At 44.6% G+C, this 24,239-nt stretch overlaps 1 protein-coding gene across 1 annotated transcript in view; it reads right to left on the minus strand.

Annotated features, from left to right (window-relative positions):
• Positions 1-6,105: 6,105 nt before the first annotated feature.
• Positions 6,106-24,239, minus strand: part of T265_07080 (hypothetical protein) — a gene marked incomplete at both ends in the record, with an annotated part of 52,292 nt that continues 34,158 nt past the window's right edge. The window contains 12 exons of the mRNA XM_009172518.1: positions 6,106-7,027; positions 7,153-7,178; positions 8,391-8,762; positions 10,186-10,640; positions 10,879-11,226; positions 13,953-14,531; positions 14,680-15,133; positions 15,514-16,185; positions 18,577-19,039; positions 19,316-19,900; positions 22,089-22,200; positions 23,502-23,724. Of these exons, the coding sequence (XP_009170782.1) occupies positions 6,784-7,027; positions 7,153-7,178; positions 8,391-8,762; positions 10,186-10,640; positions 10,879-11,226; positions 13,953-14,531; positions 14,680-15,133; positions 15,514-16,185; positions 18,577-19,039; positions 19,316-19,900; positions 22,089-22,200; positions 23,502-23,724 (4,533 nt within the window). The remainder of the gene's footprint in view (positions 7,028-7,152; positions 7,179-8,390; positions 8,763-10,185; positions 10,641-10,878; positions 11,227-13,952; positions 14,532-14,679; positions 15,134-15,513; positions 16,186-18,576; positions 19,040-19,315; positions 19,901-22,088; positions 22,201-23,501; positions 23,725-24,239) is intronic.

A 24,239-nucleotide genomic window follows, 5' to 3' on the forward strand; every position in this document is an offset into this window, starting at 1 on the left:
TTAGGCAAGTAGCTGGAGTAACTCCGAGACGTGCTGTTCCAGGCTACCAGTGACCTGTTGGCAGCGGCAAACTGTGATTGTCTACCAATCACATTGCCAGTAGCTAAATCACTGCTCATTTTTGTCTCCTTTGACTGGTTGGGGTTCGAAAGACAAACATACTGACAAGGCTGATGTTCGTGCGCCACTTTAGGAGTTTTAACTAGGCCTCCTTGCGGATCCGGGTGTCATAACCTAGCTTGGTATGTTTCAGTGCGACCTAATTTCTTTCGACTTACCTTATGCATACCGTTTCCATAAGTTGTCTAGCAACAACGAACGAAAGTGCGGATACCCCAAAGGTACAGTATCCCGTCTCATGATAGGGCAAGAACGGCTGAAGGCGGTCAGTTGAAAATACGTGTTTTCCTTTTTGGTCATGTTCTGATGGCACTAGAAAGCTTGGACAGAAGCTGAAGGCAAGCCATTCAGATTTATCTCTATTTTGAGAATTACCTCAATTACCGTCATTTAAGTAAGTGAACAAAATCAACAATTTTTTGAATTTTGGCCGCCAAATTTGGGTGCTGGCCAGTCCCAACAACCACCTGGTTATTCTTCGAATTCGGCCAACTGCATTTGAAGTTATCTGGGAGAGATTAAAGCGATACGCCCATGTTTATCACTGAAACATGCTGCGGTTCAACCAAAAATTCGCCCCAGAACTGCAGTCGGCAAGGTCATATGAATCATGCTGCACAATCCACAATTTTAATATTTCTGGATTTCCAAAATACATCCGATTCGGTCAACGGGTCTGTTCTCCTTAACGCACTTGCGCGGCAAGGATTATCCCGGAAGTTTATGAACATAATAAGCCCTTTGTATTCTCGCAACTTCGGGCATGTGAGTACATGGAGAGCTCTCGAAAAGCTTCCGTGCACAAACTGGTGTCCGTTAGGAGTGCCCGCTCTCTCCAATCCTATTTAATTTCGTGATCGAAGAGGTAATGTAGTGAGCACTTGAAGGTATTCGAAACCCTGCTGTTCAAGTAGCTGCGGACGAGTACTTTGTCGATCTGGAATACGCAGACGGCATCGTTTTCGTGTTCAAAAAGAAAAGACGCAGCTGTTTTTGGTTTTCTTGATCAACTGGCCGCACTTTGCACCCAAAAATTCACTGAATACGCGACTTACGAGATACTCGAGTTTGTGGAGCTTTTTGGAAGTTGTATTAGTGACTTGGTCATGTATTGTACATGTTGAGTCGCGGTTTGCTAAAGAGTGCTGCTCTCTGTGTCTTATTCAGAGGTGACCAACCCTTGACCTGCAACGGGGAAAGGATAGAGATTATGAAATATCTGGTCAGTATCAGTGCGACCAGGCTTCCGGGCCAGGATCCGCATGAGCATCCTGGGCATGGCTATAGACGCTTCAGTATATGGCTGCTAGTCGATGTGAATGGTATTCTTGTTATCAGTTTCTCTCTAGGGTCACTACGTGAATATCTGTAGATTTAGGCACATGCGTTTTTATTCTTGTTGTTATTCTCCACAATAGGGCTTTCAAATCATGGTTGTATGGTGGCGAAGTATCAGTGTTTAACGCATGCGTGCCTCCGAAATGCGCGACAGCTCTGCGGCGAAAAGATTCTCCGTTTGGTTATATGAAAACCGAATAGTAGTTTAGGAAGTGGACCCAAATCTCAACGTCTTCAAACATTCCGGTGTATTTAGGTAAGTGGATGTTCACTATTAATGTGGCGGCATGCATGTATTTTGTGGTGAATCGGGCATCTTACCGGAATATCTTATTATTCCATTTCCTCATAGTTTAAACGAGTTGCTTGAGCCGCTGCGATGTAAGCTTCCTGTTAGCTCAAGGATGCAGTACCGATTGTCCCTAACTGAAGATGTTTTCCACACACACACAAAGTGACAGTTTTCAGCCTAACAACATTCCACTATTTCCGTATCGTTTTAGATTTGTTTAAATCAATATTGATCAACCAGATACGACCACTTAACTGCAGTTACGGATAGCGAGTACCCGCACTTTTTCAGTACAAAGAAATGAGAATCAGTAAGCAACCCGTCCAGCAACAGGTATTTTGTTTCCGCATACTTTTCACGTCTTAAAGATTCAAGTAAATGAAGTTATTCGAAGTGAACTGCAACAAACAACACCCAATCAGGTACCATTTGCCTTTTCCAAACATATTTTTGGACAGTCTGTGTACGAGCGTCTTGGAGGTATGGTCTTTGTTCCGGTCTCGCGAGATTCCGCACTTCATCAGTGTGAACGTAAGTCCATCCTTGTTTGTTACTTATCGATTATTTTGGTTACAGAACGACTCGTTGCAATGAGACAAAAGCCAAACGAACCACAGATGTAGACTATTTATGGTCGATATATGTTCCGAACAGAATAGCTCACTAATTCGATGTTTTGGTTGTTTTCTAAATATTGCACAGCCAATTTCCTAACGTGACGAATTCTTCACGTAGCTTGGACGCACCTATTCTGCTTCATTTTGCCCAGTTTACTACAAGTGATTAGGCTTACCGCAACGAACAGGATGATTTACACATCGACCCCCGGATGGGTGTAACCAAGACATGAAGTTCTCTTCGTAAGTGTTCATTTTGTGAATACTGATGGTCGAATCCTACTCGGCAGTCGCTAAAGGGAGCGCGTAGAGACAGTCGTCAAAGGGGAGCCAATGTCGCAGAGTTTTGTATGATATGAACTATGAGTTCTGTTACAATTTTGGCAACGCTCTGCGGGCTTTCGCAGAGTAACGGTGGTACAGTCCTCTGAGCATCACCACTGTAAACCAAACGGATCGGAGGTTCCCTGTTGTGTTTACAAGCTGTTCTACTTTTAAGATGGCACTTTCGAGTAGTGTTCTAGTTGTCCTGCCCGCCTGTCTACTCTACGTCTGAGTAAAACTTAGTTCTTTTCCGCGATGACTAAAAAAGCTTCTTGCACGTAGGCAGACCTACATAGTTTTAAAACAGGTGTGTGTACCAGGTTACAGTATGGGCGGTTTTGTCGTATTTCTGCGAGACAGCCTCTTCGGACTGCGGAACTCAGACGTCTTCAGGTCTTCGACAACCGTTGTCTCAAAATCATAGCTCGTGTAGGCTGGTGTCGGCGAATCCGTAACGACGCAATTAGAAAGCGAATATTTGGTTGTGAAACGGGGGATGGCATCAATGTACGTGTCCAGCACCACAAGCTGCGTTGATTAGGCAATCGACGTATTACGCATGCGACACCATCATCTACAGAAGAGAGAAATGTTTCTCGTGCCCAGTTTAGAATGACAGAACAGAGAGGTGGCTAACATTTTATCTAGCAGCGAGGCATGAAAGAGATTCCGAAAAGTCTGGGTGCTGTCGGTGTGACTCGCTTTCCAGGATAGTGATTCCCCTGTGCATGTCGAAAAGTCTTCAAGTTATGGTCGCTAATCGATGTCAGTGGCGTTCCTGTCGTCAGTTTCCATCCGGCTTGTCTGAATTAGTATTTGGAGGTGTAGGCACCTCGGAATAATTGTGGTAGACTAGCTCTAGGACCCTTCCATCTTTTCTTCACAATAAAGCTTTCAAGTAAATTCTTGTTGTACGGCACCTAAACACCAGTGAAATCTGATGTTATGCTGCCGACTATTATGAAGGCACCGAGAGTCAATAAGTAAACCAACTCTAGTGGGTTCCGGAGCTGCTGCTTGCCAATCCTCTACTCCAGTGCAAGATGCGTAAAAATGAGTTCTATCTCCGCCTTGGTTCCCTTCCATTTTACCTATACCCGTGTTCATACAATTACATCCATGATTCCAAACGCAGTTTGAGTTGGATAGGATAGCTGGTGAACTATTTTTCACATTGATATTCTCGTTTTTGTCAAACACAGTACATCGGTCTCAGGCAGTCAAAGTTTCTGCGGTAAAAGGGCAAATCGCCAAGTTTTGGTTGAAGGCCTTCCCATATCGCGTTACGAACAGCCCATACCTAATGTGAAAGCAAAAATACATTGGCAATTGCAACGTTTGGGAAATGCGATAGTATTATTCTATATAAAAACGGCGACGATTAGGCCTGTCGTGGAGGCTGTAATCAGATTTACTACGACGTGTACGCGATGTAGTGTTATACATTTATTTTTGCTCACAACCTATCATCTCTGCTCCAAAATTACGACCCATGAAAAAAAAACTCCTAACGAACATCGCATTTATTGTCTACCCTTGAATTAATTTTAAGGCAGTCATAAAAAACGTCCAAACTAATAGTTAGTGCGCATACCAAGTAGCCAATCGCATGAGAACATACCGGGTACTCATTGAAGAGTATATAGACACAAGCAGAGCTGCATACAGATAACTGAAAGGAGCAAAAATCTAGCCTCGGTGGCCCTACTGTGCATGTAAAACATGCTGTCTTCCATTGTGCCTGAAAAAAGTGCTCACCCCTCCAAATTTCCGGAATATTTTGCTTGTGATGCATCAAAACCGTTGACGTGCAGTGGCTCCGAGTAAGCAGATGTATTTCCTCATGAAAGCCCATTCGTTTATCGATAAGCGAGTCACAAAACAACCTATTTGTGCTTCAAGTTTTCCGGCCCTTGTCAGGAAACAAGCTGGTGCTCTTTTGGGGTTGACGGACGTGTTATAAGAGAGCGAAGACCGTCAGTTTTTGTGATGCTGTCACTGCTCATGTAGATTTAATCGATTTTCGTTCGCGGTGGTTTGTCGAAAAATCCAAATCAGTGTTTGAGTTGAGTTTGTTGGAAAGTTGTACCCAGTTGTACAGAGCAAACAGCACATGCAAAGTTAGCGAACTCAGATCGGACGAAAGAAGTCGCTGAATTGGCTCGTTGATTGGTCCGCGGTTCTTTCAACATCCGTGCATTAGCAACTTGCCCAACTATGGAATGTGTTTTCATGAGAAATAGACCAACACTGCTGATTTTGTCCCACTCTCTGTCTCGCCCGACTGCCCATTGATTACATCGTTTGTTTAGTCTCACTAAATAGACAAGCAGAGCTTGACGACTATCAGAATGGTCGGTGTTGTCTCCGTCGTATGTGCGCATTTCGTGTCCGTCCGTTGGACGTACATATAACCGTTTATGCAGTTTGAAAATAAAAAAAATTGCTGACGAAACGCGTGAGGTTGCGCGCACTGCGTTTGTGGATCCTTTGGCCACCTTAATTTGACATGAAACAAGCATTATTTTGATTTCGAATCATCTTAACAATAGTATCCAGGCCATCTTTTCTGTTCTAACAAGACAGGCGTTAATGATTTGAAATCAACCTCACGTAAAGAAATTTTCAGATCTTTTCTGCAGTCCTCGGAGCTCCTGTTTTAAGGATCAGTGGTTCATTCGTTGACAAACCAGGCCACCTTTTCTGATTTGAGGTCGACCCTGCTGGACTAAGATCTGACGAAGCATGAGTAATTATTCTCCGGCAGAGTCAGCAACATTTTGTGGAAGAAAGTCTTCGTTCCTTGTTTTTGTGTATCAAAATATGCAATGGCGCAAGTAATGTAGAATCGTGTGGAGGGGGTCCGTGGAAGTTGACGTTAATCCGCGAAACGGGAAAAAACTTATCACATTCTGGGGCACGGGCGCACCGTCAGAAGCATTTAAATCGTTTTCGTCTATTACCAAGTAGCATATACAGCGACCAAAGGTCTCGTTTCTAGGTACTCTAGTATTATTTTGCTGTTTTCAAGACGTTCGTGGTCGGGAATGGGAATGGAAGATGAACAGTCTGATCAAATTATTATTAAAATGTTACCCGCGCTGAAAAAATACATACATATAGAGGAATTTGTACAAATTGCTTTTCAGGTAACCCGTTGGGGGCAATCCGAAGGTATCGGATCTTTCAATTTTAATGAACCTTGGGAGACTCCGCGATATATTTTGTGCGTCTGAATAAGATTATTTTCTCAAGTATCTTCGTGCTAGGGCAAAGAACAAGACTATCACAGCGAAGGTGGTCTTTTCGACATCTCAGACATACTCGAATGAACGGAAGCTCATTAAAGTATGGGGCGCAGCCTCGAATATGCATACTCATTCATGACGTTATGAAGTTTTAGATGGTGGGGAAGCTCCGCAAGCCTGAGGATTTCAGGACGTCAACCAACGGACAAATGAAGTTAACTGCACTCTGTTCGGTTGTACTCCCAAACCATTTGAAATGTAGAGTCATGTATGGATGAGGAACAGAATGTCAGCACAGGCTGGAAGTGTATTGTGCGATGGGTCCGTTGTCAGCTAATCTGAGCATTTCTGTTCATCTGTCTACTTAGAAATCCAAAATGAGAAATATGGCTTGAAAAAAGAAACGTCTTCAGTTTCGCACAATCCAGATGAACCTAAAAATGCTGTATACAATGGGTGCAAGAGACAGGGAGATAGCAGCCGTGACGCAATTTTGAAGCTCCGAAAAGAAACAAATATCCTAGGTCATCATGTGGTTTCATCTATGCTGTTAGCCAGTACTTTTTTTACAAATGCAGGAAATCAAAACTTTGATAAAAATGCACAGACAATACAAACTGTTCGAACATGTAGGAGATCATAAAAAAGTGCGGAAAATACGCAAGAGGAGCAATACTTGCAATTAATAAAATTTGGTTATTCAAAGGCCTATGTCATCAATAAAAATCAAAGCGTTTGGGATGGGAAGAGAGGACAGAAAAGAGCACACGACTGCAGCTCAGCATTTATAAATCGGCCGGAAAATTGTTGAACGGACCTGGTTACTAAACGAAGTGGACACCTTTCAATCGTAATGAGATAACAAGGCTCTTTTACTTGGAGGACACGACACAAAGAGAAACAGGTGGTCATCCTTCTGGTGGTTGGAAATCGGCTCTACAACTTGTTGAAGTGTTCTGAGTGCTCTCCCTGGACAAGTACGGTTGAAAAGAAGAGCGTACCGGGCCGTCATGGATACTGGACGCGCCTGTGGCACACCGTTGGATGCTTCCGCTTGCCATTGCTGGGACCCAGGTTCGTGCGGTAGCCTGCAAGTTCAAAGGAACTAACTGTTTCAAATTACCAGTGAGATTGCCTATCGTATTATCATTGTCGAATCAGCAAACTTGGCTGTATTCGCCAGCTGTACGCTTCTATTTATATTACAATCTACCGAAGACCTTTACTGTTCATACAACGCTATAAAACCATACAAACACCCCGATATAACACTAATTACAGTCACTGAAAGTGAATAGCTAACCAGAATTCGATGGGACGAATTCCGCATTATTGAGTCACTTTAGTCAAAAAGCTGGTCAAGGAGAAAACCTCAAATCAAACGTCTGCGGCGTATGATCAACGAAACACCGAAAATTCTCCACAAATACCATAAGAACACGTAAACCTGTCGTTTTGCCTAACATAGGATTGAACTGTACTTGGCCGCATTGGATCACCAAACTTCAGATTACAGGCGGGAATAGGGTGTATGACAAATCGCGATACGATGCATCAGTAGAGTCCGCTCATCCGTAAACCCGAGATAGTTACCGCAAAATGAAGTAGACAAGTAAGGTGACAGATTGGTCTAAGGAATTAGTTTCAATAGTTTCAGTCTTATCACTGAGACAGTTACGCACAGTTAGCAAGTGGTCGCTGGTTTGTTCGCTGAACGGAGTAATTTGATTGCAAACGTTTCATCACTAGTCGAAGTGACATCAGTGGCTTGTTAGGGAGGGTAGCGATGTCGCATGACTGCGGTGGAAAAGTGTTTTCTCTTTTAACTAGACCTTGCAAATATCCATGCTGTGAGAGCTGAACTAAACGAAAACAAATCTTACTGAATGTAATTTTGAGTACGCTGTACGCTCACCAACAGCAGCCAAGGTAGGACAACTATCTCCAGGAATATTGGAACACTGGTGAGCTCTGGTTATGACAGTAGACTATTTACGTATGTGTTTATAGGTATTTTCTGGTTCCAATATTTGAATCGATCAAATTGAAGGGGCACTTTGAATATCCCATGGACAGCACGAAACGGACAGAATTTCGGCTAAACGAATGCAGTTTATCTGCAGGTAAATGCATCGTCGATGTTTAGATTTTACTCTTTGCGTTAGCTTTCAATGGTCCGTTTAAACACGCACGTCACAAAAATCGTTTCCAAGCCCGGATTACATTGATTAGAGAAATGGGTTGCCTGGTCCACGAAATGAAACAAACTACCGATGCGAAACTTCCTCTATTTAATGACCATCCTTGCAACAATCCCATTACAGTGGCTGTTGGAATTATTCAATAAAACCAAACTGAACATTTCCAAGATGGCATGATTTTCCAGAGCTCAGATTACTCTGGGGTTCGACGACACAAATCTGAAATAGCACGAAGTTAAAAGAAGCTCACTTGTTGCCTAGCTAGGCCACCGAGCAAAGGATTCAGGCGGCCAGAAACGTCAAGCTGTGCAAGTTGGACTAAATCGCATCCAGCCTCAGGAAGCGAGCTGGCATCCGATTCATCACAAGTACCGTCGTTGCTGCGCACATCCACCCCGAAATCTGCTGATCCAGGGGTCAGAGCTGAAGTATGTGGTTTCGCGTGTGGCTTACCTAGATCATGCAAAGTTCCAACGCCAATGGCTGTGCGCGGCTGATGACATGGAATACGTATGTCGTCCCTGCGGAATGCAGATATGCTGAACTCACTACCAGCATCGTCCAGATCACTCAACGTAGAAGGCTTGGTGACACCAACTGAATCTGAATCAATCCCAGAAAACTAAAACCGGATGAAACAAGACCATTGGGATGTTTTCCAAAATGACAGTTGTGCATTAAGAAAGGATTTCAAATCCTAGCAGTGAACTATGTTCGAGAAGTGTTCAGAGTGGATTTACCTGGCTTCAGTGACTAGCTTTGTAAATCTCATAGACACCTCGCTATGTCGGTACATCAAGCCTACAGTCACTTTGTCAAACGACAACGCCACTCTCGTTAGCTGTATGTGCCTTGGAAACCCGGTATCGCTTACCCCCTGGGACCACGCCAATGTTTCGTAAGGTAAGGCAACCGTGTTCACCGGCGGAAAAGCAGCTGCGTATCACTATCGAAGCAATAAACTCTTAGAATTTATCTTGAAAATGGTCAACTTCCATAAGTTCCTTCTTCAGAGACAACGTGACATAGTTTCGGTACACAAGAAATTGGGTGCCTCCCCTAACAATTCCCATCTACACTACCTATTTCACAGGATTTATTGTCGGGCAGGGGGAAACAATTTAAGATGGTTCTTGAATTCGCTTGACAATCTTTCGTAAGGTATCAGAGGCTGGGTATGGAGAGGAGAACATTGGTATGTGTCAACCTTCATTGCCGACGAGAGTGATTTTGGAAAACGAACTAACACAGTGGTGATGCCTGAACTTAGTCCTAAAGTTGTATTTGGTTGAAGCGGTCGTTCCTCTGGACCTCTACAAAGAAGGTGGGATGGTTTATTGGATGAGATTATGGATTATCATTCGAGCGATGTGAGTTAAAACCCTGACATTGACCCCGTAAGTGCTATATTACATGGAAATCCAAGATGTCTTGTTCTATACTGAATGATGTACCCGTTGAGTTGGAGCTAAGGAGAAACGCAAGCTACTCTATTTTCATTTTTTCATTAGCTTGGATGGCTTGTCACCGATTCTCTCCTGATCGATGCGAATTTCTTTTCCTTAGAACCCGTTTGTCTACTGACTTGGTGTCAAACTGAGGCTTGAACGTAACGCTCGGTTGTGAACTTCTCCAAACGAAATGTAACAAATAAGTTTTACTTTGACCGATATTGTGAATGTGCAGTTTTCTTCGCAAATACCATAAGCCTTCAATTAATATGATCTCTCCTTCCATGTAGCTCATGTTTTCCGATTAAAAAAGTAACAATTGATGACAGTGTGAGATTTGGGGATTTTTCAACGGAGGTAATCTATCTTGACAAGCCGAGAAACACTGTACAGCTGCTTCATTCTTATTGGGAATCACCAGCATTGCGAATCTCACGGAACTCCAGCTGGTCCCGAACCGGTGACCTCCTGGCTGGTAATTTGAACACACGCAAAGTTCATTAGATGCCTTCAGAAACAAAACATCGAATGAACACACACGCATGCGGTCAAACTACAGATGTCATAATATGGTGAAGCTGCCTATCTTCCTACCTGTGTCATAGTGGGTACTCCTGGAGAGGCAGGTATGGCAAAAGAGGCATCGGTGTTCCGGAACCCATCAAACCACTGAGCTTGGTGCTGCTGAATCGGCCTTACCAATCGGGAATCGTGTACACGAGGATGGTTGTTTGAGGCATGTTGCTGTGTGATCGGATCATATCTACCTGGTAATGATGCAGGACTGCCGATCCCATTGGCGTTGGAAGAGCCCTCGTCAAGGCTCAAACGTTCTTCATCCTCATCTTCATCACCTTTGGTGTAAATGCAACCATTTACATCGATCGGCTCGGAGGGAATACCGTGTTGATGATATATGTGCTGCACATGGTGCATTCCCGGCCGGCCACTACTGGATGTTTCCGCGTAGTCGTCTGTCGCTACATCTTCGTACGGGTGTTGGTAGTATGCATCTCTATGATCGGTAGAAACTGCATCAAGGGAAGCAACTGCAAAACGGAAGAACATTGCGTGAGTTCCCTGAGTATACTGACGAATGAACTTTCAATAAAGTACCGCAATACGCTCAAGAACACTGCTTCATTAAAACTGCGTGAATATTTTGTGAATCCACTGGATCAACAGGATCCGCACAGTCGTGTTTTAGCGTGTCTGGTACTGTGCAAAATGGCAAAAAAATTGTACATTTGATTAGGATGAGAAAGATGAAGACAAATTTTTGCTTACCATGGTAACTAATGGGATTTGCGCCGGTCTGGTGCACTGGTGTCAGGCCGCCAGCGTAACTTTGCCCAGGGTGTGGCGTTGGACGAGTTGGGGTCTTTGTGCTTGCTAGGATGGGGAGCCCATCACGAAGAGCGAACCCGGGATTTGGCCGCTGGAAATAAGCTGTCGGCATAACCGTATACGAGGCGGTCGATGCCTGACTGACTTGTTTAAAAGGTTGGATTGCGTTCGGTATGAGAGGGTTCTGCGGAATAGAGGTGAAGAAAGCTCCCGATGGACGTCCATTTGTAGCTGCCTGGTGTAAATGGGCGTCCACCTCAGTTTCACTATGTTGTCCGGCGGGCTCTTCTGCGAATTTGGGAGTAAGACAATGCAGGGATGTTCATTGAGAAATGGTAAGGCCATTCCAGTATGACAGACGCTGCTCGCGCACAAATACAATTTCTTACTATCCGATGAATTTAGTCAATATTAATAATCAGATGGACAAATCAGCAAACACCACAATGCCTTTGAAACCACCGGATGTCGATGATTTTCTGAATGACAGACACCCCCGTGTAGCCTCAAGTTTGCATTGAGTCATAGTTTAAATTTTGAACTTTATATGCTCTTGCGAATCAGCGACATTCAGCAGTTATTTTTCCTACTTGTATTAGTTACTCATGAGTAGTGTGATTTACGCCTGTTCAACGTAACGCCGTTTTGCCTCCCTGTTGCCCATTACCTATTTTTCAATCCCCACGCAACTGCGCGTTGACAGATTTCCTCGATCGAGGACGAGACGTTTGCCAGCCAACTGCCAAGCTTGGAGAACAGATCAACGGCCGTCTGATCAACCACACGTAAACGCACACGAGTTACCAATATTTCGAAACCTAGAACTGCATATCAGTGGCTGAATGATGTATATTTCAATGGAGCTGCCTCAATGTATTCGATTTACCAAAGACCCAACATTTCTTTGCAAAGTCAATTCGCTAGACAACAATTTATTGGTTATTCGGGTTAATGCATATTCGACAAGTTGCGTCGAATGAACTCATTTGAAATATTTTGCACTTCCACGACTGAAATAGAGATAGCAGATGTTCTCAGCAGGTCCAACCTGAATAGTAGCTACGGGTCGAGATGGCTCAGTGGTTAGAGAGCGAATTTACTGACCGAGAGGTCCGTGGTTCGAAACCGGTCCCTGCATCTCGACTCCTCCTGTCTAGGCTTGGGCAACCTGGCAGTATCCCACCTTTCGTGCTTCCTTGGAGTGGCATGGTAGCTTGGCATCGAAAGAGTGCTACAGATGATGGTCGATCAACAGCTGCTATGTGCACCGGAGGGTCGAGTAGACAACTGAGAGTGCGCGTGGCGGGGTGCACGCTTTCCGCTTAAAAACCCCTCGCAATTCCAGAAGCTGGTAAAAGACGACCATTGCTCTGTGCGCAACGCTAGAAAGCCACAGTTTCATTTTGACCAAGCTCGATTCACACAGGCCTAAAAGGCGCACAGACTAATGCTAAGCGAAAGCCTTGGAAGTCCACAAGCGACCCACCCGCGTCAATCGGGGCATTAGTCAGTCCGCATTCAAAGCGTGGCCTGGGATCATCTGACCTCAGTTTCAACTAACGCACAGCATAGACCAATTCATCAGACCCTTGTGGTTGATCGCAAATAGATATACGCCAGTCAGCCCGTTTCTTCTGCTTTTTGTGATTCCAATATCTTGTCCCCTAAGGCGGATCACCTGAGGGGATCAAAACGTTGAGTTGCAAAATCCGCAACAACAAAAAACCAACAATCAACCTAAATGAACGGCATTCTGTTCGCGGACTGCAAACTACGTATGAACAATCTTGGAACGAGGGAATGAGGATGGGGGAACAATCTTGGAACGAGGGAATGAGGATGGAAAAAAAATTCGCTTATACATCGGAGTGAAAGTAGTCGCGTCCGTGTTCCTCCACCCTTGGTTCCAGCTGTTTAGCCCTCTGACTACGCGTCAGAAGTCCGCTTGGTTATTCTGATAATTCCGAGTCTTTAAAACGGACCAGGTTTCCCTGCAGAATACTATCGAATGGAATGCCACTCGAACGTTGTTCTAGTACAAAATCTGTCTGACCATCACAACTAGAGACAGCAACATCAGTGCTGACACTGATGTCTCCCTGCCGTACAACCATAGAGGTTACTTTACTAAACTTAAAGCCCTAAAATAAAGAGAAAAGACTGAAAGGTTGAAGCGATCAACCCCTGAGTTGAGCAGTAATTCGGTCGAGTTCTGCCAGGCACTTCATTCCGCTCTCAACCATTGTACTACTTTTACCCTCCCCAGTAATCACTGCCGCTCAAAACTACTTACCAACAAACACCACCATTATCTGATTCATGTTACCTGACAGTAAATATCAGATAATCAGGTTTAGAATGGTTCCAAGAACACCTTAGCCCACCTACCCGTTAATCTTATTAATCGGATTTTATACCGGCTTCTGTGGTTTTTTTTGCATCACCATGCCCACTTTTGGCATACTAGTTATACACAGACGTCTGGTGGTTCAGACATCATCATCATCATTGGCCGAAACACCAGGTGAGAGCACTGGTGATTCACTGCCGCATAGCCATGTAAATTTATTAGAGTAAAGTCTTATAATGGAGAGAAAAAAATAGGATAGGGAGGGGGACCTGGGGTCAACCCAAAGAAAACATCCTAGGTGCCTACACCATCAACACCCAGTCGCACCATCTGGATAGAAACTGATAGCATGAACGTCCCTGACATCGGTTAGCCACCACATCGTTCAATGTATCCAGGTAAGCGCAAGGAGGGTCACGTGAACCTCATTCTGGAAGCAGAACAGCACCAACAGCGTCCGGACATTTCGTAACCGTCGGCGACCACCTAATCTATATTCCTTCGAATGCATCATGGTTTCTTTTTTCCCCGTTGACCCTGATTAAATTTAAGTGTCAGTTTCTGAGAAGTTCCTTTTGCGATGAATGAGTAACACCGGTTAGCGCAAACCCAATGTAAGCGTAGATTCACAAAGGAGACGCACGAGGCGTTTGTTTTTGCCTACCTGATGTCACTGCCTTTGAAGATAAGTTTTGAGTTATCCGTTGGAATGAGGAAGGTTGACCTGCCATTGAAGAAGAAGATGATGAAGATGCTGCCTGATTTGTAACTCCTGTTTTGGGATTTCCCACAGCCAATGAACTGCTGTGAGGTGAATGACTGGATGCATTTAAAAACACAGTAGGCTGTGCAGCGAATATCATTGCTGGTGTTCCCATTCGGGAATTTTTTGATGAACCTAGAGATGAAGAAGCCGTAGATTGTTGCTGATAGGCTAAACTTGGGTTAGACATGTTTGCCTCGCCATTTTGTCTGAAAGATTGCATGTAAGCTGGATTTGTGTGACCAGATGATGATTCATTGCTCATGGAAATGTGTCCGTTGGTGACTGGGAACCGTTGTGAGACCGGTACAGTTTGTTCAAGTATGGGCGTTTGGTGCTGATTGGCACCAGCAGTTTGGTTAGCTGCTGCTTGACATTCTTCACAGGCCGATTCACTGCATTCCACCTCCTCCCACTCCGCATCTGATTCTTCAGTTCCACGAATGGAAGCACGGTTGCTTGTCAGGCGATCTGAATCATCTATTGTGTCAAAAACGAGGACCAATGTAAGAGATATGAAAATCACGCGGAAAGTTAATTGGAAGGCATAGTGACATATGTAAGCTTACGAAACCTAATCTAGGTCTCCACAAATTAAGTCCACGATTAACCATATTTTACCACTAACCTTGCTTGGGGATAATTGCAAGCCCGCTGGCTCGCAACAGGCTCAGTTCATCCGTCTGTTGACCGGCATTACATAAGATCGTGGGTACCGTATGCACGGGACTACTTCGACGTGATCCAGATGTTGCGTCATCATCCGTGTTCTTTCTCGCACGAACGAGTCTGTGGCACCGATGAAAGTGACGCCCGGTAGCCGAAATCATTCCAGAGGAAGATGAAGAACCTCCTGAAAGACCAACTGAGCTGTTCGGATTAGTACTTGAAGAAGAACCTAGGGACTCTAAGGCACCGACGGTTCCGGAGGAGCTGGAAACGCCACAACTGGATGTTGTGGCAATCTCGATTTCGGAGTCACGGTGATGAATAGGACGTCGATGGTTGTGACACTTCCCATGTCGACCATAGTGCCGATGATGTCGACATTCACGTCTATCCCGTGTGGAACGAGGTCTATGCTGATAAGTGGGTAAAGCAAAATACTTGTGTACAATTGGAAAATGAAGAGATAAGTGGAAACAGGTGATAAGAACCCATGATCTCACCTACACTGCATGTTCCCACGTTCGATTGTTCATGATCCGAGAAACCATCAAGTCTGTTCAAGTTATGTCCCAGTTTCGCGCAAACACATATACTGATCTACTCCATGCGGGAAGATATACGGTGCCAAGCATTGATGTAAATAAACGAACCACACATTTCACATCTCCACCGGTCTGTTATCAGGTAATCGGATATTTATAAAACACCTATTGGATCCTATCATAAATGTTTATTGCGAGCGTTGAATCTTACCGGTCCATATAGCAAAGCTTAACTAAGGCAGAGTACTCACCTCACACTGGCCAGGATCACCATCAGAACTCGGCCGAATCCGGTATTGCTCCCGCCGTGCTCGTGTCAAGAATTTCCGTCCGCTTGATCGCTGGTGACGGTCTGATATTGGATCATCTGTTCGGCGAATGCGGACTCCATCTGGTCCCACCTCTAACGCCGTGGAGCAAGTGCTCGTTGTTGAACTTGAGGAGCTGAGCAAATCCAAGTTCGTATCCAAAGCCGAAAAGGAAGAGGAAGAGTGACTAGATCCCGAAGAACTTCCGCTGTGCTGGCTGTTCAGATCTAAACTGATAGGATTACGTTCCCGCACGCGATGTTGATCAGTCGCAGGTACAGAGTGGCAACGATCTGTCTCCTGTTGTTCATCACGCTCGCACATACAATACGAGCATTCAGAACACAAGGATCCGCGACTGGCACCGCAATCGTCCTCGGAAGGATGATCCCTGTCGCTGGTGTCCCGCGATCGAGAACGTTTGCTGCGGTGGTGTTGGTGGCGACGATGGCGGCGATGATGACGTTCGTCTCGTCGACGTGCTCGTTCTGAGGATTTTCTGACGCGATTAGAGTTGCCACCAGTCGAATTAGGAACCCCACCTTCGTTTTTATTCTTCAGTATCCCTTTCTCCGGCTGACGCCACGAGTTCTCCATTATGATACTAAACTGGGTCTATAAGGGACGATCATTAGCAATTCCGGAAGTAATACGGGCCATGAGGAACACAAAAAAGCAGAACATAAATATTGCCACCTAGTCCATGTAACTAAGGAAGCGACACAAATTCTGTAAAAACCGCTAACGATACTGATTTGAGGATTGCAAAAGTTTAGCGACTGCTGTGAGATATGAAAATCATTCCCATCCATCGATTAGTTGCTGATATTCTGATAGCTCGAGATAGCCCGAACTAACTGACCGGAAGGTCTGTGGTGCGAACACACTGTTCACGGGTTCAACGCTCGAGAGTGATACAAACACAGGAACTGCAAAGGTTAGCACGGTATTTGGTCATACTAAGAAACAAGTCTGAAGCAACAAGTAATTGCGAATAAATGTCAAGATTACAGTGCACCGGGCAGTTGCACCGCTCTGATTACAGTACTGCAGCACGACCTTGACGCTGACAACAAGTTAGGTTTCTTGACCAAATTTACTCGTACTGTCTGCATGCTATTTGTCGGATCAAATGGGAGGACAGAATTCCGAACATCGAAGCCCTTCAAAAAGCAAAACAGTGTTGAATTGAGTACAGGCTGATGCGAAATCAGCTTTGCTGGTTAAGACACTTGAAACTGATGGCCAAAATTGACATTCCAACTGAAGAATGAAGTTTGAAATCAGCAAGGCCAGAAGATTTGCCATTGGAACAGTCTTCAGGTAAGTTTGAAGAACTGTGACTTTCATGTTAGATTTTAGAACCTGAAACTTAGAGGAATGGCTTGGAAAAGAGCTGCCCCAGCAGACATGAAGCCTTGAGACGCGACGCGTCGCAATGCTACAAAACAAGGGGATCGTTCACAAAGGGTTCAATCTCCCCAAAGTAGCCTTGACCTTGCGCACCTTACGGACGCAGGTGTCTTAATATAGTCAGTCTTGTGGGTCACTAGTGTACTCACCAGTCCATCTGCCAAACGTCAACTGGCACTGTGACTGACTGGTTTCAATTTTTTATTACTACACACCGGAAATTGTCATCCTAAGGATGAAGACACCGTTGACCGTAGGATTAAGGCAACAAAGTCATGTGGTTGGAGGACTGTCAAGTCGATCGTACGACCCTGGGCGGCACTCGAAATGTAAACTGCACTAGACTGTAAGAGGTGCGGAATTACGCTGAGGCTAAAGAGGATTGATGGATGACACATGTAACTCGATGGTTAACAAGTAATTGGCACCAGAGGCCATCGTTGTACGATCACGTTAGGCTGGCTACTGGCTTCTAATAGGCCTCCGAATGTTCGGCCTCTGACATTATTCCCTCCAGTCCAAATCGGTTGCAAGAAATTCAATTCAGTCACCTACGGCAGGCTACAAATTGCCTGTGGCTATCAGGCTGTGCGCAATCGTCCAGCGCTTTAACCACTGAGCGAGACATAAGGCTGAGATAAGCTTCAAGGTCTTTAAGACATGAAAAATCTAATGAAAGTTAAAGTATGCGGAGTAGGTTGATAACAAGGGCATCAAGCGAGGCCGAAAAGCTCAATCAGAATAAATTTGCTTGTCTCTCGTTAACCTGTAGGATTGTAAAAAAAGGATTGGCCCAATTTGGGTGGATGGGGAGAGGACTAGTTTGAAAATTGTTACTTAATTTTTCGGAAACAACGGAAACGCAGTGTATTTTTGTTCCCATCCCTTATCTACCAGCTATCACCTCCGGAAATTTATCGGAGGAAAGTTGTGAGATAATCGTTCATACCAAAGGAATCGTCACACGCACCTAACAGGTGTCCGAAAGAGGATCAACAAGAGTGAATGAGTGTTCCACGCTGCTGTCTCTGACTAGAATCGGAGCCACCGAATCTAATTCAGCTGTGCACCTAAAATATTAGTCCACCGTTACCATAATCATAACTGCATCTACATACATACAACCTGTTCGTATTGTTTGTATGACGATTTTTCAAAGACACCAAAGCTAAATGAGTGCATTTTAGCAAGTCCGAATTTCGAATACCGAAAGCACGTAAACAGATACGCAAGCATGAACCGTTGATTCGCTAGCCATCCGATTAGCTTCTGGACTTTCATGCAGACACATCTGCCCACCTTACCGCTCTGTCAGCATTCCCTTATCTCTTGGTTCCCGATTTCTTTACGCTACAATGCTCTATGTTCTCACAGCTAACATGCTCTTTCCAACGGTTGACTCAGTGAGGCAGTGAAAGTAATCATTACAAAGAAAAATAAATTGAGGAGAGGTCTGTTTTGACGAGAATACCGCGTTCAAAATTTGCACAGCACGCTTGGACGACTCGTTGAAACTATGATCCATGTAATTCCACTGAGATTGTTTCGTTTTGCACAAAACGATGAGTAAATCAACTATAGCAAGAAACTCACTTCATCCATATTCTCCGTATCTTTCGGTGTAGCCGAGGGGACGGCACATTTGGATGCAACAGTAGCAGTTGAAGCCATACCGGCGCTCCCGGATTCGACCAAAGCAGCAGTGGAGCACATTGCCGACTGTTGGACAGGCGCTGAAGTGGATGTTGACCAGGTATAGGGAGCTGTAACATCGGAGTGGCCGAATGCGGACAATGAATGCGAAAATAAAGGGGGCGGAGCCACAGTGGAAGCGGGTCCGGATGCACACGATGTCAGAAAAGAGGGAATCCCACAAGGCCGGAGAGAAGCAAGGTCGTTCAGGGTTGTACATGGATCGGTTGGCAAGAAATCCTCGCTGGGATTTATTGCGGTCATCGGTACAGCGACATGCACGAGAAGCGGTGCAACTGTTGTGGCTTCAGGACCAGTCAGACCATCATCCAGAGGACGTTTTGTCTGTTTCAGTTTATCCTCTCTGAAAGGGTGATGAGAGAAAAATTGGGATCACATGATACCATCTTTCGTATACATTGTTTCCACCTCCTGTGATGGGTCACCTTGACGTTAGGATTCACTGTTCCCCGTATTCTGAAAATGAATACCCAGAAAAGCTGCAAAAGCCAGATATTTCCGGTATGATGTAATGAAGAGAGCCAAGATGAAACGCTGAACCATTCACAAAATATGACACAGGACAGCGCCTATAAAACATACATTGGTTATGCAAAAGAACGACGAGCGTTGGACTTACTTGTAGGAAGGCATACTACCAAATTTGATACTCCTATCGATACTGTTGTTCTCGAATTCCGTTAAAAGCTGCTGTCTACAAGCCAACTCTGTATCCGAATGATTAGTTAATCCGGGTTCGATGAGTCGTCCCCTTCCGGGACCCAAGCTCCCGTCACTGTGCTTCCCAGACCTTCGGCTACAACGAGACCTTTCGCCACATTCGTTGTCTTCTCTATCACAATGTTTTCGGCGACGTCGACCTGATCTTCGATGCTCACGATGGTTCTCAGTAGAAGCCACGCGTCGGCCTCCATGACGCCGAGAAAATCTACCTGATGGAGACGCCTGGCGGTCGTGTCTAGTCCAGCGAGATAGGTAGGAGCGATCTAGACCTCCTGATCTGCCCGTTTCGTCGTGTGAAGAGCGCCCTGCCGTCGGAGACAAGGCTGCGTACTGAAGTGCCCGTCCGTCGCCAGCGGTGTTATGAAGTCTAAGTGACCCGTTCCTTTTACTGTCCGATGTGCCCATATTGTGAGGTTCTTGGGACCACAAACAACAACGTGACTTCGTAGCCTTACGTGAGAAGCCCGCTCGTCCTCGCCGACTGTTGAGAGGAAACCCAAATAAGCAGCAGGAACGTTTATCACTACCTAGACACGTCTGGGTCATGAGTCATCCTCAAATGGAAAGCTCGTAACCTCATACACTACGACATAATTAGCGCAACCTCAATTATTAGAAATACCACTCACAGTATGAATATGAAAACGCAGTATTCCTTAGCTCTATGAAATCTCTAGCATGAAACTTGAAGATTTACAAATCTCCCAGGTATGATAAAAATCCACCGACAGTCAGCAACCAGTTTCGTCGTGTCAGGGCTTGCTACGTAGATATATTCTCCATATTTAGGTTTAGCTTTTTTGTCTTACTTCCATCCAGCTTGCCAGAACTCATTTGTACATGTAATTAGTATGGATGGGGACTCATTTATGAATGTGAAGTGTTAGGTGTGAAGTATAGCTCGATGTTCAGTTGGCGGACACAGTATTGTTCTGACTAAAAGATAAGGTAAGACTGACCAGGAAGTGGGCTATCACTGGGTGTAGGTGATTGTTAATCTCACTCCAAACGGGATTATCCAGCCAAACTTGAAGAAAAGACAACAGAAAAAACATCAGACATTGATTTGAAATAAGCCATTCTCCATAAAAAGAAATGCGTCGGCAAGCCTCGGTTCCAAATCTGTGGTACATCTCGACGCAGGCTAAAATACTTTGGAAAACAATGATTGCATCTGTTAAGACAGCAATGCCAATCATTTTCATATATAGGAAGCGATGTTGTGGTTACCTCGTTTTAAAAAGGTACACATTTTACTTAGGGACGGTTCAAGTCCACCAGAGTAGATTCGTTGTATGTGCATTCAGAAAACATCCACGGTGGGTATCTGAGGTGGCCAGCATCTGGACCGGTTCTGTTGAGCTAGTCATAAGTCACCCTTTTCAGAAGAGGTTTTTTAAAATAAAAGCATCGGTGTTCAACGTAGTTTTTAGCATCGATAATGATGATTCATGTAATGCATGTGACGAGACGGTCTTTCAGTGTGGCTTATACGTTTCTGAAGGTTTAAAAATAGATAGGCACAGGCGGTGATTCGGTGGGCTTGAATCAGAACCTTATGCTAAGGAATCAGCCAATTGAAGTGGAGAACAATTTGTCACCTTGGCAGCTGCATCAGTATCGGTGTTGCAGCCAGAGGCGATAGTCCGATCCGGATTGAGAGGGCGAGGACAGCTTTTGTGAGCTTGATCACCTGTGGTCCAGGTTACAGTGTTGCGGTGCGGTGCGCTCTATATTATTAGATAGGTAAAAAAAACCATGGGGACGTTAAAAAGCTCTCAGTGATTGACTGTTGATATCTTCGGAGCACTGCTCGAGTCTGGTGGGAACACCGGACCAGTAATGCTGAAGCATGTCGAGTGGTTCTCGAATAAATAATTCGCCCACAACGGATGAACTGATCACAACACGTAGTTTGCGTTGGCTTGGTCAGATGTTCCGTACACCAGTCGACCGACACTCTGGGAGAGCCAGTTTCGCACAACCATATGAGTCAGGGGGTCAAGCAATAACTTGGCAACGAACTATGAAAGCCATTATCAGCAAACTCGATTGTGCCGGTCATTGCCGTCTCCCTGGATAGGAACCCGAAAAAAGGACATATGCAAGGGTAGAGACACCGACAGACAGCACAGTCGTGCGCTCGATAGCTTTCACGCGTCCAGTTTGTTACTTTCCACTAACAGCTTCCATTCCCTACCTCCACAGTGGAAAATCCACTGACATCCTTGTATTCATGCACCATATATCAACTACCGCCCTCAATGCGTAACTGTCTACCGCTATCTTTGCAGATTATCGGTGAACTAAAACGTGGCAGGTATAAGCGCCGCACGAAATATAAGCAGTTATTACAGATGAAGAAGATACTGACGACATTCTGTCATTCGAATGATATGATAGTTTCAAAGACATGGACCCAACTTTTGGAACCACAAAGGGCAGTTTTCGTTTGCCTCATTAGACTGAAAATGAGTTATCGAAAATAGCTTCGGTTCATTAGCTCGTCAACGACTATGACAGGCGTCCATCTGAAAACGTCAGAATGGAGACAAAACTTTTTCACGGGAAAAGAGCACAAAAGAGCCCTTTGTATATTGGATAACAAGATAATCTGAACTAATGATAAGAACTTAAGCTGTTTTGATTCTGAGGTCGGCTACACTCACCGATAAACCAGCATGAAGATAGCCAGACAGATAAATACGCCACCGACAACTGAACCGAGGATGGCAACCAGATAGACTGTGTTCATTTGGGTTTTGTTGGAATCGGATAGCTCTGAATAATCATGGAAAAGGTGTGAAAGTGACCGTGAAAACATGTACTTATTATGAAAGTTGGTTAAAAAACCAGATAGACATTTAGAATATATGAAACCTCATTCGAACAACTGTTGTGCTCCTTTCAGTCAACGATGCAGTGAAGATCGCAATATTTAGTTTAAAAATGCAGAGTACGACATCATAAACCGTAAAGTCTTGTGAGTGATCCCATTTGACGTGAAACTAAAGCGACAAAATACAAGAAGGCATGAGTGAATATCATTTTGGGATGACATTGATAAAACTATTAGGACCGAAAGTACACGTAGAAACAGCAAAAAGATACCTCAAATAATTCGTGAGGACGTGGCAAGCACAGATTGAGCGCCCGAGGCAAACGGAAAAGCAATTCGGAATAGGCGCATTCTTATAAGTATTCCCTACTCTTTCTCCTTCTGTAACTTCCTTTTCAAACTTGTCAGAACGATTTCCGCAATGTGTTCATCACCTTCAGGACTTTAGAAATGCATTTTTTGAACTGCCTAGCTTTTCGAACTGAGATAATCTATGTTACTGCTGACAACCGAGTAGAATAAAACAGAGACATCAGCAAGAAAACCGATCGTCATGTGACAACAACACCCTCAGTCATTGTCAGTCTAGTGTCCCTACAACCAAGTTCACTTGGGTAAATTAAGCTATTAAAAACGAACAGAGCAGACACCAGTTGAATAATTTGAGAAGGAAGTATAGAGGTAGAGATCCAACCTCTTTTTGCTACACGGTTAACCGAGTTGAAGAATATATTTTGAATACGAAGCACAGAAAAATGCCAAATGCTGAACAATGCCATGCAAGCGTAGGCGTGGTTTATTGTCAGATAGCCAATCAGGGAGGAGAGTGCGTGTCAGAATGGCGTTTGTGCATCGACACAACAAGCGTGGATAAATGGATCCGAACCGGACAAAGGGGTTTGGTTAGTCACAGTGGCGGCGTTCCTTATCAAGAGGACTGTTAGTCCCGAATATATATTCTATTTTCGTTTCGAGATGGCGAGGCACTCAAAGGCCTGGCTATAGAGCTTAATGTGCTTTCATCCAATGCTCAAAATTCATGACTAAACAGTTACCTCCTAGGTTTGTAATGAGACCGGACCCATTGCTGGAGCATCCTAGATTTTACGTAACCCAAAGACTATGTTAGCGCAATATTACAAGCAACCAAGCTAGCAAGCCGAAACTGCTTTCGCAGTTGACTTTAGACGCAAAGAAATCGGAAAGGAATTGAGTTCGCGAACATTATTCGTCGTAAATGTACCTCCGCTTGTAGGACCAGCTGCCGCACCAGAACGTGACATAGCTTCTCTGTAGGCCCAGATTAGTGCTACTAAGTCCTGCTCTGGATGCAAATTCGAATGTAAAACACTGGAAGCAGACTGGAAATTGGACTTCGCAGAAGATGAACCCGTGGTATCTGGAACATGACATACTGAATCGGTCCATCCGGGATGACAGAGACAAAACCCAGCGTTCGTGCATAGCTGTAAAATAATAAAAAAGAGTGTTATACCTAACGCAATTAGTTCAGTAATGAAGAGATTGCTGTAAACAGGCGTTTTAGCGGGAGCCCATAGATATACAGAACGACGTATTTCAGAGTCCGCAAGTGAATCCATTTGCCGCTAATACAAATGCCAGTAGATCCCAAAACGTTGAGTGTAAAACTATACGGTACATGTTAGCCGAATTAGTGCACAAGGTCGGTACAGAAGTAATTGCAACCAACCATTCCACCTGCAAGTGGCAGTCTGATTTAGGCTAACAGGTAGGATTTAGCATCAAAAGTCGGGTGTCACCGGCAATTTCCACGGCTCAGCTGCACTGGAATGCTATGCCACACGACCTAAAATATCTCGCATCAGGTCCACTTGTATGTTTCGATAACAAATGTTACTCGTGTACGAACAAGATATTCAAGGCCATCACAAACAGACCTAACCTTGTAGTAGTTTTACGGTTTGCATGCCTCCGTAGTCCATTAAGCTATACTGGGGAG

Source organism: Opisthorchis viverrini, assembly GCF_000715545.1.
Source record: "Opisthorchis viverrini unplaced genomic scaffold opera_v5_156, whole genome shotgun sequence".
In the NCBI taxonomy this organism is placed as follows: Eukaryota; Metazoa; Platyhelminthes; class Trematoda; order Opisthorchiida; family Opisthorchiidae; genus Opisthorchis; species Opisthorchis viverrini.